General features: G+C 34.1%; 1 protein-coding gene across 1 annotated transcript in view; it reads right to left on the bottom strand.

The window, feature by feature from the left end:
- Positions 1 to 243: 243 nt before the first annotated feature.
- The window catches only part of LOC110032662, a 24,422-nt gene continuing 8,423 nt past the window's right edge, over positions 244 to 16,242 (bottom strand). The window contains exon 2 of the mRNA XM_020736359.1: positions 244 to 1,629. Within this exon, the coding sequence (XP_020592018.1) occupies positions 244 to 1,569 (1,326 nt within the window). The 5' untranslated portion in view covers positions 1,570 to 1,629. The remainder of the gene's footprint in view (positions 1,630 to 16,242) is intronic.

Below are 16,242 nucleotides of genomic sequence, written 5' to 3'. Positions count from 1 at the left end.
GCTAAGTTCTCGTTGTCACGAGCTATATTTTCCAGACACAAAGCAAACCCTAAACCTTCCTTCTGCCCCATTACGCTCCGATGAGCAACCGTAATGTAGCCATATACCGCCGGCAACATAGCTTCGACGTATGCTGCAACCTCATCTCTGATAAATTTCTGATCCTGGATGCCATAGAATCTGTGTAGCGCCGAGTATGCAGGTGCGTTAGTCCTGATATGCATAATCTCCGCACGCATCGCATCATACCGCCCTCTGCACCATATAAAAAGCTGGAAAGTTTGCCCACTCGCGCGAACAAGCATGTGCTAGCATTAGTCGTTGCACGGGAGGAGGTGTCGCATTAAGCCTGAGAGCAAGTGGAGCCGTAAGAAGTCCATGTCGCCCCATCACTCGAGCTATCCACAGCGTCTGCGCTAATCCGAATGGGTGGGGTCCGGTGCGTGCTATTGCCTCCTTGTGTGCCAGCATGTTATCAATGTCCACATATTGAGTCACATCCGTACGCAGAGTCTTGATATACGAGGCGCATATCCTATCCATATTAATGTCGTTAGACTTATAGGTTCTGTCCTTTGCAAGATGCAAAATGCCGAACATGGCTAGTATATTAGCGCACAATGTGTCGAGCGGACGTTGATAAGCTGCCTGAAACTGATTCACCGCCATCACACTTTCATAGCTAGGCGGAGCGAGAGAGAATCTCCATTCCATTTGCATTTCTGACGTCTTCGAGGGCAGTATGCCAATACCTATACCGAAAGCTCGCACGTAAGCTGCTAACGAATATCGTCCGACGGGCTCGTAGTTAAGTGCAGCTATACACTGTATGGAAAATGGTTGAATTTTGTTCTCCAATCGTTCAGGAGGCACGTTTTGGGTAACGGCCCATGCCGAGTCGTTCACTTGCATGTCCGGTCTATTAAGCACGCCGACATCGCGAATGTCGCAGTTAAACTGGCAGGCGGCGCTGAAAGCAGCCATGACCAAATCTTTTAGCTCCGGCTGATCCGTTTCGAATCCATCATACCAAGTTGCTAGATTCCAATCGTTGAAAATCTCGTTTCTTGCTTGGTAGGCTTTAGAATCTACGGCTTGACACACTTGTAGTTGGTTGTGAGATGGCAATATCATCTTTCGAATCTCGGCGTAGGTGAAATGTGTTGCTCTCCAGTAGCGTGCAGATAGTTGCGCGTGTGTACGAGCGCGCCCTTTCACATTTTCAACTGGTGACATACCGAGTGGAGTGGGGATGATCAGATGTTGGTCTTTGCGTAAGTATTTTACACTGGGTTTCTGCACGGGGGTTTTCCCGTTTGCATTGATCGGTGAGTGGATCGAAGGCTGGAGTAACTGGTACGACGTGTGACCATTTTGTAGACTCGCTTGAACTGGCAATATCTTTCGGTCATCTCTGTCTGGAGCCCTGGGTGAAGCATCTTGTCCATTCAAGTCGTTATCAGCAGCTAGTGGAACCGAATAATCGTTAACTGATACATCGGGTTGTGAAGTCTGGGGAGGTGCAGGCTGCTCGATAGCTTGCTGTTCATCTTGTTGTTGTTCGGCCATTATCGATGAGATACAGGGGAGGCACAGAATTGGTCAGGATATAAGAATGTAGACTTCCTCCTGGAAAAGTAAAGATTTTAGTATGAAAAATGTAGATAAATACTATTTTCAATTTGTTTAAAGAGCAATCTGAAAGTTTGGAAGAAGATTTATTCGAGTTGCATCTCTGCTGCAAATCTTTGCAAGCAGCTTCTTTTGACGACTTTTAACCATTCCAGTTTGTGCGTTATTTTGAAGAATAATTAGTCGAGCCAGCCATTTTTCATGTACTCATAGCACAAGTGCTTTTAGTCCAATATTATAGCAGAACGCAGATAGTCTAGCAAGATTAATATTAGCAATAACTGTGGTTGATGCGATAGGCTTGTTGAATGACATGGAAAAAAATAAAGATGCATATGGTTGTATGTATGCAAAATTAGGATTATTCCAGTTGATATTGTGCTACTTCATTTTACAGACCCAAAAGCTGTGATTCAATTGTATCTTCATTACAGGTCTTAATATTTAGAAGTTTGAAAGTTTTTGGTTTCTCACCTCTTTAACAACATCAAGAAATAAGGACGTCTAAATGTTTTTCTATAATTGCATAATAGCATGATCATTTTGGTGATGATTGATTCAAAATTAATGTCTTGGATTTGTTCACGTTCTTTGGAAGTCATTGTTGATTTAGTCATGGGTGAGTCAACCCATTTTTACCATGTTGTTAGTGGTGAATGGTTATAAATTAATATTAGTGGTGAATGGTTAATTCAATATTTGTATGTTTCTTCTTTCCAAAAAAAAATAATTTTTTCTTTCCCTTCTAAGTTCTCTACCTTGATTTTGTAAACATAACACATAATTTTGGCCCTCTTTCATCCCAACATTCTTGGTATCAGAGTGATCATCAGTTATGCAATGATGCACATGTACTCAGTCACACAAATATGTGTTTCGATTAAGTAGCATTTGAACTTTTTAATTCTAGTTGTCCATCTCATGAGGAGTAATCTAATTCAAAATTTAATTCAAATTGTTTGATATTTTAAAATTTGTCTAAGGTTCCTAATTTGAAGGGGTGAGTGTGTTCTACTATTTGATAAATTTCCTTAAATTGGTTTGTACAGCAGTCAATGATTCTCTATGAGATTTCTTTTGAATTAGTTAATAGTTAAGGATAAAACTAAATTTTATTTTCTTATGATACATAATAAGAATTGGAATCTTATATTATAGTTAAGATCTCTTAACCTTGTAAAGATTTTCAGAATTCTTTATTCCTCTAAGAAGATTGTGCACAAACACTTCTTTGCAATATTTCTGTTCAACTAAGTATTTATTTTAGAACTCAATTATGCTTTTATTCTTTTTATAGTCCTATATTACAATAATTTTTAATGCCCTAGATGACTTCTAAGTGTAATTGAGGTTTAGAAAGTTAAAAGATCAACTTCATCTTATAGATTCTACAAATTTAACAATGAATTGACATGAATTTTACATGAACAACTCAAAGAATTAAATAACAGTTTTAGTTCAAAATCATGTGCGTAAAGTTAACATGCATTTCCATTGAAATTCAAAGAAAGTTTACATGAAAAGAGGTAAAATAGATAAAACTTGTAATACAATCTTTGCCCCAATTCACTTCCTTCTCCAATAGAGTCATCAACTTGCTTCCTTTATAAATGTCTCTCAATATAAGATCTCACGCTCACTGCCCACTTACAAGAGAAATCTTAGACTATAAATGCAGAAAATAGAATGCTTGAGACTCCCCATTGCTTACAAAAGTCTCCTCTCTTGTCCAAATTAAGCCTTGATAGAGACTAGTGGAATTCCCCAAATTGAAGTAAGTCAATGACGAGCACAAGGGCATTACTACATGACATTGTTGTGCTACTCTAATGCATGATTGTGTTGGATCCGAGCGTTGTATTTTGTTATCTTTGATTTTTGAATTGAGTTTTAAGAGGTGTTGATGGTGCATTGTTCATATTTTTGAAAAGTTAACACATCAACATATGAAATTTAAGCACATAAAATGTGTCTAGTGAACAAAATCTACAAAATGAATAATGAGAACAACACATGTCATATTACTGAGTATGAAAACAAGATTAACTACAAAGCCTAAGAAAATAAAGCACGACAACTTTTATTGGGGCATAAAAAGACAAACAATGCAAGAGGTATAGAAACTTAAACCCAAGTTAATCGGTTCTTACAATACACCATGAACATCTCCATTCAATACAAGCACTTCTAGACCCCCCCCCCCCCCCCCCCCCCCTCCCCCCCTCATATAATTACACTTAATTTCTCCTTACAACCTTTTCAAACTCTAAACAAAACATGAAAAAGAAGAAAATAGAAAAAAAAAAAGGTCTCAAGTGAACCATAGGGAGAAACCCTAGAGCCCCAAAGATTCTCTTAAACCATAAAGGCAAAGATCCAAAGGCCAAAAAGTTTCTAATTAGTCTTCATACATATTCTTATATAAATTAGGATTCAAAAACCACACAAAATTTTTCCAAGAAGCTATAAATACGGGTTTAGACAAACGCTGCTGCAATTATGCCAGATATAAAATAATTATGGTGCGGCCTCTCTTAATTATGTTGCATAGTAGGATAATTATGCCAAAACCTATTCTTTCATTTTTTTTCCAACTTTTTCTTTTAGCTTTCCAATGTGTGTTTAACACCTATAACTTATAAAATACAGAAAATATACTCTTCACAAGAATAAATTACCATACAAAAGAAATAAAATATAAAATTTACTAGAAACATTTCAAATGTTTAAGTCCTATCAATAAGTAGAATGATCACTATTACCACCATGATCTACTCATCAATCTCACCACACCATACTACTCCACCTGTAAATATATAACTATATTACTCCTCATATCTTCTTGACATAACTCCATTTTAATCTTTCTAATTGCACCATCAACAACACTACTATCTCCACCATGTTAGGTTGGTTTTTCCCTAACTTCTATTGAGTGAAGTGTAGCTAGTACAACCACATCACACACTTATATAAAGCATGATGTGGGTAAGTAAGTTTATAATCATTACTTTTCACTTCTTTTTTTATATATAATGGTAACTAAAATTTATTATTAATTTGAATCCATCAAAAAGGTAGTGCATAAGATTAGAGACATAATAAGAAGCAAATAAAATTCTCTATATTTATCGTAGAAGAAGATTCCAATAAAGGACCAAGACATGTGATTAAGTAGATTTAAGGTGCTAACTAAAAGCTATATAATTACATAATACATGATGCTCTAGTTATAATGAATCTCATTGATATGTTTTATGTTGAAATAATTTTTTTGGTGGCTACCCAAGTATTGGTAGAAGTTAACAAGAGTTTAGAGATTTAAGAAGTGCTTTTAGCTTATACAATATATTCATAAATATTTACAAGTATGGAAAAATGACTTTTTGAATTTGGCCACATACATTGCCTAGATCACTTCTGACTATGTTCCCGAATGGGACCAAGAAAGATAAAAATGGGCATCAGAATGTGGAGGCATGGGAAGTTCCCTATATATTAGACGCATAGTTTCACACATTATGCTTTGAAGAAGGTTGGTTATTTGTAGGCATCACATATTAAAAATATTGATAATCAATTTTATAAATCTTTAAATATATTTATTGAAATAAGTTCTTGAAAGAGAATCCACGATAGAAAAATTTTAAGTAGATCACACATCAGCACTAAGTGGACCAATAATAGGTTGATGTCAGGTCACGAAGAACTTAATATAAGCAAAGTATTTAATTTCAAATTATAATTCATTAGAAAAAGTATTCTATTTTAATCACTTTGTAATTCCCTGTAAGATAAGTACATGAGGTTGAAGAAGGCATAAAGCCAAATTTCAAGTAGTATAGGTACCTCAACTTGCCAATCTAAGCCCTTAGAGTTTCATATATGGAGAGAAGCCTTCGGATTCAAAAGAAAAGAAGGATATACGAATTTGGCTTGCAAGATATGGCATATGATGTGAACCATTCTTTCTCTATGGTAAGTAGTGTGTTGATAGATGATTTGGCTAGAAGGTATGTTTGACTTTGCTGAGGACATTGAGTCTCTCAAGCAAGTGCTTAAATTGAAACTTGATTAGTTACTTAAAAATAAGGATTATATTCAACAAAAAATAAGCAGGGAGAAGCAGCTGTAGTGGAAGAGCAAGAGTAAAATGTTATGGAGGATAATGAGGAGAGTGACAAATAGTAATTTATAGTTATTTTTTTATTACTATTTCATGTCTTGTTCAATTTACTTCAGAATTACACGCAACATTGTATGTTTTGGAAATAATTATAGGTAGTGTTTGTTTAGAAGATTTTTTTTATCTTTATATAAATATCTGTGTGTGTGTTTTTCTGTTCTTCCTAATATTGTTGTGCTCATTTGATGCTACATAATTTTGATGCTTCATCAAGATATAATTTTATTTTTTTTGTATAATGTAGGTGTAAAATCTGTAATCTAAAAGCAATCTTTGTATTTTTTTCTTAAACCAACAAAATTTTGGTTGGATTAGAGATAATTTCAATCCATTATGATAAAAAAATCATTTATGATTGAAATTTGGTCGCTTGACTATTCGACTAATATATAAACAAAAAATAGGCCCTCGCTGAGTTGAAGGAATATTGTTGCTAGAGGTATCGCCAGCAACTCTCTCCCGGATGGCCAACCACGGAGATCAGCTGATTGACCACCAAGGACTGACCATAGAGAGCAACCAGTTGACCACCAATAACTGGCCACCTTCAGCCGATGAATCTTAGATTGCCACAGGAAGTAATCAACGACCACTAAGGGCTTGCCAACCTTAACCGACCACAAAAACCTTTGGTCGACCACATGGGTCGACTGCCCGATCATCATCCGACGACCATATGCATCGAACATCACCTGCCGACTAGCTAAACAGGTTGACCATGGAGCATTCAATCGATCTGTTGCTTGGGCCAACCTTCACCTACATGTCGGCGATCTGGGCTAGCCACATGAAGGGCACTTAGGCTGGCCTTCAGCAAACTAGTTGACCAATCACTTAGATCTGCCAACAAATGCCGACCGGTCCAATGATGAGAATGCTCCAGAGAAATAGATTTAAGCAAGGAAATAGCAATGGAACCCCCCACAGCTCCCCTTAAAATAGAGGCATAAATGTAATATTCCTTTTTCTTCTTTCTCTATTTATAAATAAAGGTGCTTAAGATGTAAAAAGGGGATCCTAGGCTCTCTCTCTCTCTTTCTCTTAGCCCCCATGTGAAAAGGAAACTCTTCTCTTCTTCTCACTTGTAACCTTCAAGTTGTGTGGAATAAAAAGGACCAAAGAGCTTTGGAACTCCCATATTTGCCACCAACGAGGCAACTGTATCCCTCTTTCTCTCAATTTATTTCTCCATCTCTTGGATTAAGTGCTCTATCCCTTGAGCATGAGCCAAAGGACCGATTTGGGTTCAACACCCTAAAATGTGTGGTGCAGTGAGCATGGAGCATGCCACTAACAAGAATATGAGTCTTTCAAGTTGGAGAAAGCCCAAACCAGATAAAGAAGAAGAAGAAAATATGAGGAAGAAGAAAAAAATTAGTAACAAGACATAAAAAATGACAAGATAATAAGATAAAGAGATATGAAATGGTATAGAGTAAAAAAAATAAGAGAAGGAAGAACCTCTCTCACTTTCTAAGAGGTAGAGGATCTTTTACAGAGGAATAAAAAGATAAGTATCTTTTCTTTACCTTCCTTACTTTTCTTAAATGAAGAAGGTAATAAAAAAAAGAGAAGGAAAAAAAGACAAATATATTCGTCCCCTGTCATTTAAGTTTCTCCTTCAGGATAAACACTCCAAAAAATATTTTAGCCTCTCTAATGGGATGAACGAACAAATACTCTCCTCTGGGACAAGCAAACAAACCATCTCTGTGACGAGCAAACAAAACCTCTCCTTTCAAATGAACAAACAAAGACTTTCCTCCAGGATGAGCCAATAAATCCTCTCCTCTAGGACGAGTGAACAAAGCCTCTCCTAAGAGATGACCCAACAAAGCCTCTCCTCCAGGACAAGAAAACAAAGCCTCTTTTCTAGGGATGAGTAAACTAAGACTCTCTTTTGGGATGAGCAAATAAAGAATCTGCTCCGGGACGATCAAACAAAGAATCTCCTCTAGAATGAGTGAATTCCCACCTCCATGATGAACAAGCAAAGCCTCTCCTCTGGGAGTAGCCAACAAAGCCTCTCCTCTGGAACTAGCCAATAAAGCCTCTCCTCCAGGAAGAGCAAACAAAGTCTCTCCTTCGAAACGAGTAAACAAAGACTTTCCATTGGGATGAGCAAACAAACCCTCTTTTCTTAGACAGGCAAACAAAGGCTCTCCTCCAAGGCAAGCGAACAAAGACTCTCCTTCGGAACAAGAGAGCAATGTCACTCCTCTGGGATGAGCAAACATAACCTCTCATTTGGGATGAGCAAAAAAAAAACTCTTCTCTAGGACAAGCAGACAAAGTCTCTCTTCTAGGACGAGCAATCAAAGACTCTACTCTAAGATGAGCAAATAAAGACCCTCCTCTGGAATGAGCAAACAAAGATTCTGCTCTGAGATAAGCAAACAAAGAATCTCCATGGGATAAGTGAAGCCTTTCCTCTAGGATGAACTAACAAATACTCTCCTCCAGGTAGAGCCAACAAAGCCTCTCCTCCAGAATGAGCAAACAAAGCCCTCCTCTAAGACGAGCAAATAAAGACTCTACTCTAGGATGTGCAAAAAACCCTCCTCCTCCAAAATGAGCAAATATTGATGCTTATTGGGACGAGCAAACAACCGTCATCCAGGAGAAATGAACAAGGACTTGCCTCTGGGATGGCGAACAAATTCTCATTCTCTGTCTCCTTCTCTTGGATTCTACACTTTATCCCTTGGGCACAGCCTAAAATATAGATTTGGGTTCAACAATTAATTTTTTTAATAGAAATACCCAATAAAAAAATTTGAACTCCATATTTTTGAAAGAAAAATTTGTCATTTATTTAATGAGTTTTTTTTTGTAAATAAAATATCTTCCAGTGGCATTTCTGATGTTTTTTTAACAAGAATTGCCATCAGAGATATGCCAAAATAAATTTTTTAAATGAATTTTTTAGTTTTCATAATGCATTTTCAACAAAGTATTTTACAAAGACATAATTTTTATTGGTAATTCACATATAACCATATTTTTCTAACTAAAATTAATGTTTTTAATATATTACTCTGTAAAAATCTTATGATCTTCCTATAGTGAAAATATTTAATCTATACATGAGTAATTTGAGGTGAGATATATAAATGTTAATGTTATGATTGTTACACATATGTAATTAAAATCCCCTTCATATTAGGTACGAGATGTAGCTCCTAACTTCTTATAGGTTAAATATTTTAAGGATTTTTTTTCAAGGCATACATTTCTATTTTGCATTACAATAATGAACACAATAAAAAAAAAGTATGCTAAATATTTTAAAATATATTACATGCTATTGCTAAATGCCTTGTAAATTTGTTATGGTTATATTAATTTTGAACATATTTTTTTGTAGAACATACAAAGCTAACTTTTGCCTTATCTTAAATTTCTCATAGGATTTGCTTTCTTAATTTTAGTTTACTGCAAGTTTCATGCATGACTATCTACTAAGAGAGATCCTTATACCATGCTTATTTATATATATTTTCTGTTATTCAAAACTACATGGCAGATGTGAATATGGGCAATTCATTATTCATCTTCATTTTCCCACTTTTATGTACAAGTTATCACTGTAAAATAACAAAATGTGCTCCAACAATAATATAAGATTCAAAGTGAAGACTTAATAAATGAAGCTTGATTGTATATCACTAAGTCAATTAAGTAGCTAAACTTATTGGAACCGAAGAAAAAAATAGAAAAAACTAGGCTTGTTAATGGACTCAAGTGGCCTTTGAAGCAAATTGTGGAAGAAGGGGAAATTCAAAGAAGAAGATTAGAAAAGAAAGTGATTGAGAAGCCTTGGTTGATATTGAGATTTGACCTCTGCCATCAATTTATTTTAACCATCATGTCCCTTGGAAAAGCTAATTTTTCTTTATCAAAATTTACTCAAGATGTTGAAAATAAAAAACTATTATGATAGGAGAAATCACAAGAAAAAGTTGGAATAAAACATGAAAGAGTCACCTTTATTTCACTGTATTTTCTTCTTCTTGATATAAACTTAAAACACACCATACCTATTTGTACTAGTGAAACCCTCATTAAGATTATGCCAGCACATATAAATCCTATGTGTATTATTGACACTCTAGAATATTCTTATACTTAAGTCATTATGTACATATTCTAGAATTTCTAAAAATTTTTTTAAGAACATGTCACGAGAATATTCTAAAACTTTCTTTAAGAAAGTCTCTAGATTGTTCTAAAGATCATTCTAGATTATGAGCTCAATAAAAGCCCATATTTATATGGACAAAAAATAAGATTTAATATGAGTAGCTTGGTGAATATATCAGCTACTTGATTATAAGACTTTGCATACTCCATTTGCACGGTTTTCTTGTGATTTAGTCTCTAATGAAGTGATGGCATGCGTCAATATGTTTACTTTGATCATGGAAACAAGATTCTCGTGGTGTTTTTCCTCTCATCCATTTCTTCAACCCAATCGATATCATTATATCCGACAAGCTTGAAATCATTTGATGATAAATAAAATAGGCCAAAGTCATTTGAACTTTGATATAATGAAGAATTCCTTTATTTGAGTGGTTTTTGGAGTCGCTTTATAGTGAAAGACAAATTGGAAGATATAACAAATGTCTAGCCTGGTACAAGTCAGGTAGTGAAAGCTCTGACCCAAATCTCGAAAAAGATTAGATTACCTTTTCTTCATATTCTTTGTTGGATAACATGTCGCCACTTTCCATCAACATACTTATGGGGTTGCAATAATTCATGTTGAATTTCGTGACCATTTCCTTCCCAAATATTTCTTGAAAAATAAAAATGTATTCATCTATTTGCTTAACTTTAATACTAAGAGAGTATGCCATTTCTCTAATGTTCATCTTCTCGAACTCTTTAGAAATCACTTTCTTTAACTCTTTAAGGTTTTATTGGAGTACTTCGAGTGAAGATCAAATCATCTACACACAGGAGCACAATCAAAACATTTCATCCTTGACTTTAATATAGAGGCAATGCTCATGAGGGAATTTCATGGAGTTTTTTTAAGGAAATATTTTTTGATGCCATGGTTCCATGCCATGTGTGATTGTTTCAACCAGCAGAGAGTCTTCTTCATCTTCAAACCCTTATCTTCTTATCCTTTAAATCTGTAGCCTAGCAATTTTTGAAATTAGACTTCTTCTTTAAAGACTCCAATTAGAAAGGTAAACTTTATATCTACTTGATGTATGTTCCACCTATTTTGAGCTTCTAAAGAAATGATTAGCCTAAAAGTTTTAAGTTGAGTAATAAGAGAAAATATCTCACTATAATTGATACTAGTTGTTTAGCATTAGCATTTTTCTACCAATCTTGCTTTATACTTCTTGAGTTCTCCTTCGGCATTTTTCTCTACTTTTCACACTGATTTGACACCAATTACCTTTGTCCATTTTGGGATGTTTTGGAAAATTTTAAGCAACTTGCATGCGTGGAGTAGCTCAATGAATCTAGACACTTGGATAAGCTTTTGGATGAAGTGGCGTGTCTCTTGGGGTGAGGAGGTGTGTCTCTTAGAATGAAGAGGTGTTTGGTGTCTCTTTAAAACGTGGGGCTTGGCGCCTCTCATGGAGAGTCTAGAGGGGGTTATTTGGAGAGAATTCTGGTGTGAGTTTAGAGAAGAGATAAAGATGTATATTTACACCACGTTTGGAGAGATTGGTGAGGGTTTTTTAGAGATATGTTTGAAGGAATTGAATGAGCATTGCATGGATCGCCATGAGACTTTGTTGGAGGGGATTTCATTTTTCTTTCAGAGGAAAAAAGCTAAGTATTGTGTTCTTCATTATTTTGTAGTTGTTGTAAACACTTTCTAGTGAATTTCCTTTAATTTAATGATGTTTTTTGTTGTGTTTAATCCATGCTTTGTGAGGAGTTTTCCTTACTATTTTCTTTTAATATGAAGTATTAGCATGAGTAGGAAAATTTGTTTCATGATAGAATTGTTTTTTATTTAATTTGATGAGTAATATCTTCCTCGCTTCATTGACATAACTTAAGTGGCAATATGTTATGTTACAATTTGTTGTAAGTGAAACTAAGACACAGGAGAGTAGTGATCTAATAGCATGAATGCACTTGACCCGACCCACAATTACTTATTTTTTTAATCTCCTTAATTTTGCCAGAAAATATGTGTCAAATTATATCTAGCTACTAGTGTGAACAAATATAATGATATATAATAGATTTTCACACTAGCGGCACTACACAAGTATACTTATCATTTCAAGTAATATAGGATTTTCTTTAAAACCCTTGTAATGATTCCACGAGAAAAGCTGTAACTCTTAAAATCAAATTACAAAATTTTTATTTAAATTGCAAATTAAACAGATAAGAGTTCTAAAATGATATGCTTATTAAAAATTACTACTAAAGAGATAATAAAGAAAGTGACAACCATGTCATTATTTGCACTCCCCCTTAGGTGATCGCAATGACTCTACCTAGAATGAAGTGTGGTATCCACTAGTTAGGTGAAATCATAGTCATCCCATGTCATTATATTTCACAATGAATTTTAACCTCACAAGCGACCAATTTGTAAAGTAAACGATGTTTCGTTGAAAGTACCATCACAATTTTTAAGAGTAAAAATAAATCTTTAAATCATTCACATCCCACAAGACTAAGTCCCATATGCAAGGACAAAGAAAGGGAACTACTCAGAATTCATGGAGATTAAATAAAAACAAAATATTTGCATTCAAATCTAAGTCTTACAACAAAAACCTAAACATAAATACAAAGTACCTTATGTCTTTTCTCCAATTAAACTTCTGGAGTTTCCTTTAAGCAATCTTCAAACTTTTCAACACTAAAACACACTCGCACTTACACTTGAACATAAAATATGAAAATCTAACTAGCTTTCAAAAGGTTTCGAAATTCAGCCAAATCCTTCTCATTAAATAGAAAACATAAAATAACCAAGGGTCACTTGAAACTCCCCTCCAAAATTTGGTCAAATTCAATGGATCTTTTAAAAAAGTAGTTACGGGCGCTATAGCTCCCATGTCGCTCGTATATGGCGCTATGACACCAAGGGATGGCACTATAGCACCACACAAAAATCTTTAATTCTACTCCATTTTTCTCTCATTTTCTCTAAATGTCCATTTCATGTACTTGAAACCAAAAACATGCAAAATACCTTCCTTTAAAGTTTAATATCATAAAAAATGTGCATAAAAGGCTTATAAAATATGCACTAAAAATAGGTTATTTTTAGGTGAACCAGCACTAACATTGACCGGTTAGCTATGGTAACATAGTTTAGGCAGCAATGCAACTTTTAAGGAAATATAATTTAATGATCTGTTTCTATGAGGAGCTTTTATGAGATAAATAGTTGCATAAAACAAATAGAATGCTAAGCATACCTATACACTCGTAAGAGGGTAGGTAAACATAAGTTCCTTGTTGGCACATAATAAATTCATAATTATATAAATTCTTTTACTGCTTATGTCATTTTCTTCATTTTACTTATTTTTTGCAATGAAATGGAAGCATGTTTAAGAATTTAGATTTGTTTATATCTTCTCTTATTTCATTAATGTGATGGTATTTTCACCGGCTCTTAATTTACTTTACAAATTGATCGCTTGTATTGTTAAAATCTGATGCGAAACATAATGGCGTGGGAAGTGGTATGATTTCACCAATTAGTGAGTACCACACTCAAATTTGGAAAGATCCTTGGTGATTATCCAAGGGGTGCACAAATAAATAGGGAGATAATTTTTTATGGGCATAGAATTGAAGATTTTAGTCTGACAGACTAAAATCTCCAATTTGGTCCAAATACTTGGAAACTAAAGCGAGATGTTAGCCTTCAAGTGAAGGGAAGTGAGAACTCTAGAGTAAGAGCTAATATCTTCCTAGCCTAACCATAAGTTTAGAGACCAAACTCTGGATTAACTAATGTTCTTTATGCACTTGATAGAGGGTAAAAAATAAAATTTCTCCTATTTGTCACTGACAACATTATATTTGAAGCATTTCATTCCTATACATTATCTAGGTAATTGCACGAGAAGGGTAGTCTTTTTCATCTCAAAATTCTCAAAACCAAGTTATCTAGATATTTTATCTTTAGAATTAATATTTGCATTTAGGATTAGTTGTTATCGTTACATTAATATTTTCATTTAGGAGTAGTTGTTAGTTGTTTTAAACTTAAGATTTACATTTATGATTATTTGTTAGAAAAACCACTTAAATTGACATTCCTAACTAAGACGTGTTAGTAATATATTAGAATTAGCCTAAGGGATTTCTTACCTTGCTTCTCTGTGGGATATATACTTAGGTTTTTAAAGAAAGCCCTATTTTACTTGAAACGATACGTATATTTGCATTATACCCCTAGTGTCTAGAAACTTTTCTAAATTTTATAACATTTTAATTTTTTACACTAGCCGCTAAATATAAATTGGGTCAAATTTTTTGCCATCTTTTGGAAGCTAAATTACTGCGCAATTGCGGGTTGGGTCAAGTTTTTGGCACCGTTGCCAGGGAAGTTATAGTGAGAACTTAAGGTGAAGTTTTAGTTGAATCTATAAGACTTAGATTTGGAAATTGTAATATTATTATCTAGTGTGTTTAAATATTTTTTGTTTATTTAAAAAAACAAAAAAAATACAAAAAATATTTTTCATTGTTTAACATGCTTGATATATATCATATTAGTTAAGTTTCTAGATTTGTATGCATAGTTTAGGAGTTGCAGAGCTTGAATCATACGAATCAAAAATAGAGAGAACTATTAGGAGGACTAGGAAATAGAAAATAACTTCAAAAGATATTTTAGAAATGATGAATTATTACGAAGATGATATACTAAATATTTTAACTTCTTAGATTGTAGATATTTCAAGAAAATCATATCATTATTCAATGTATCAACTTCAAGAACCCCTAGTGATTCAGAAAATTTCATTTGGACAGATGATTGACATTAAATCTTTTGAAAATATTGATGAGAGAAAAGATCATTCAAATAACCATTATTTCAATTACGACAACCCAGGCTGGGATAATCCTTCCAACATTAACTGGATTAACAATTATGAAGGAGGAAACCAATCTTGGGATTACAATGAAGATGTTCCTTTAGGTAATTGGAATAATTAAGATAACTATAACTTTGGACCTTCTTTTCCTTTTGAGTTTAACTTTAACCTACCATATGAGGAGAAGGAGATGTCTACAGAATAGGTCACTTATCAAATGGAGAGTTTGTTGGAGAGTCAAGGGGATGCAATAAGGAATATTAGAAAACCAACTAGGCAGATTATTAACTCAATTAGCAATCATCCACAATTTAATTTCAACCAACAAAATGAGGAGGACTTATTGTTAGATAAGGTTGTGAAACAAATGGAGAGTCAGTTGAAAAGTCAAGCGGTTGTTATAAGGAATGTAGAAAACCAACTGGAGTTGATTGTTGACTCAATTAATATTAATCCTCCAGATATTTTACCTAGTGACCAATGAGATAAACCCTATAAACCCTAAGGAAAAAATCATGAATAAGATAAAGATATAGAACTAAGAATTAGAAGAGAATTAGATGATATGTTTCAAAAGAACTTTGAGTTAAGAAATGAAAATAAAGAGATTGAAAGACCAATGGAAGAATATCCTAAGGAAATAGAAAACCCTATTTCCTCAAATAAGATAACTATAGAAAGACTAACTCCACCATTTACTCAATATCAATGGGAAGAATTAGAAGATAACTTAAGACAGAAGAATATCCCAGTGAAATTTGATCTAGAATATGATTCTTCTAGCGAGAGTCTAACTAAAAATTTAAGAGATCTAGAATTATCATGTAGAAACCATTTCTTATAAATTTTAAGGATGATATTAATATGCAAATTGAGAATACCAGTAGAAGAATATTAGATCTAGAAAGAAACTTGAGGAACAATAATTGGAATCAGTTTGAGTAGTTGAAAGGGAAAATAAAATTTGAGGATTTAATAGGAATCCCAGGATCTAAAAAAGATTTGGTAATTGATCGGTGTTTACTTAAATAAAAATTGGATCTGGGAGGAAATCCTTTATCGGGCTAGTAATGCTAAACTATGTGCTTCGTGGTAGGCAACCCATGGTTATCAGTGTGGTTTGATTTAGTATGTTTGTGAGTCGAGAAATTTTGTGTTGTATTTTGTTTGCTTTAGTGTGGATTGATCGATTTGAATGATGTTGGTGGATGCTTGGATTTTTTATGAATTGATTTGATCTTTATGTGTGTCATGAGGGAGGTGATTCCTTAACTTCTTGGTATGGCTAAACTTGTATATGCTCTCTTGTAGTAGTCGGAATGACAAGTCCACTACAACTCGGGTCTCACCTGAACTTGAGTTTTCCAG

This window comes from Phalaenopsis equestris, unplaced genomic scaffold (genome assembly GCF_001263595.1).
Source record: "Phalaenopsis equestris unplaced genomic scaffold, ASM126359v1 Scaffold000998, whole genome shotgun sequence".
In the NCBI taxonomy this organism is placed as follows: Eukaryota; Viridiplantae; Streptophyta; class Magnoliopsida; order Asparagales; family Orchidaceae; genus Phalaenopsis; species Phalaenopsis equestris.
Note: the sequence above shows the minus strand (reverse complement) of the source record. Positions and strands in the feature narration are given on the sequence as shown.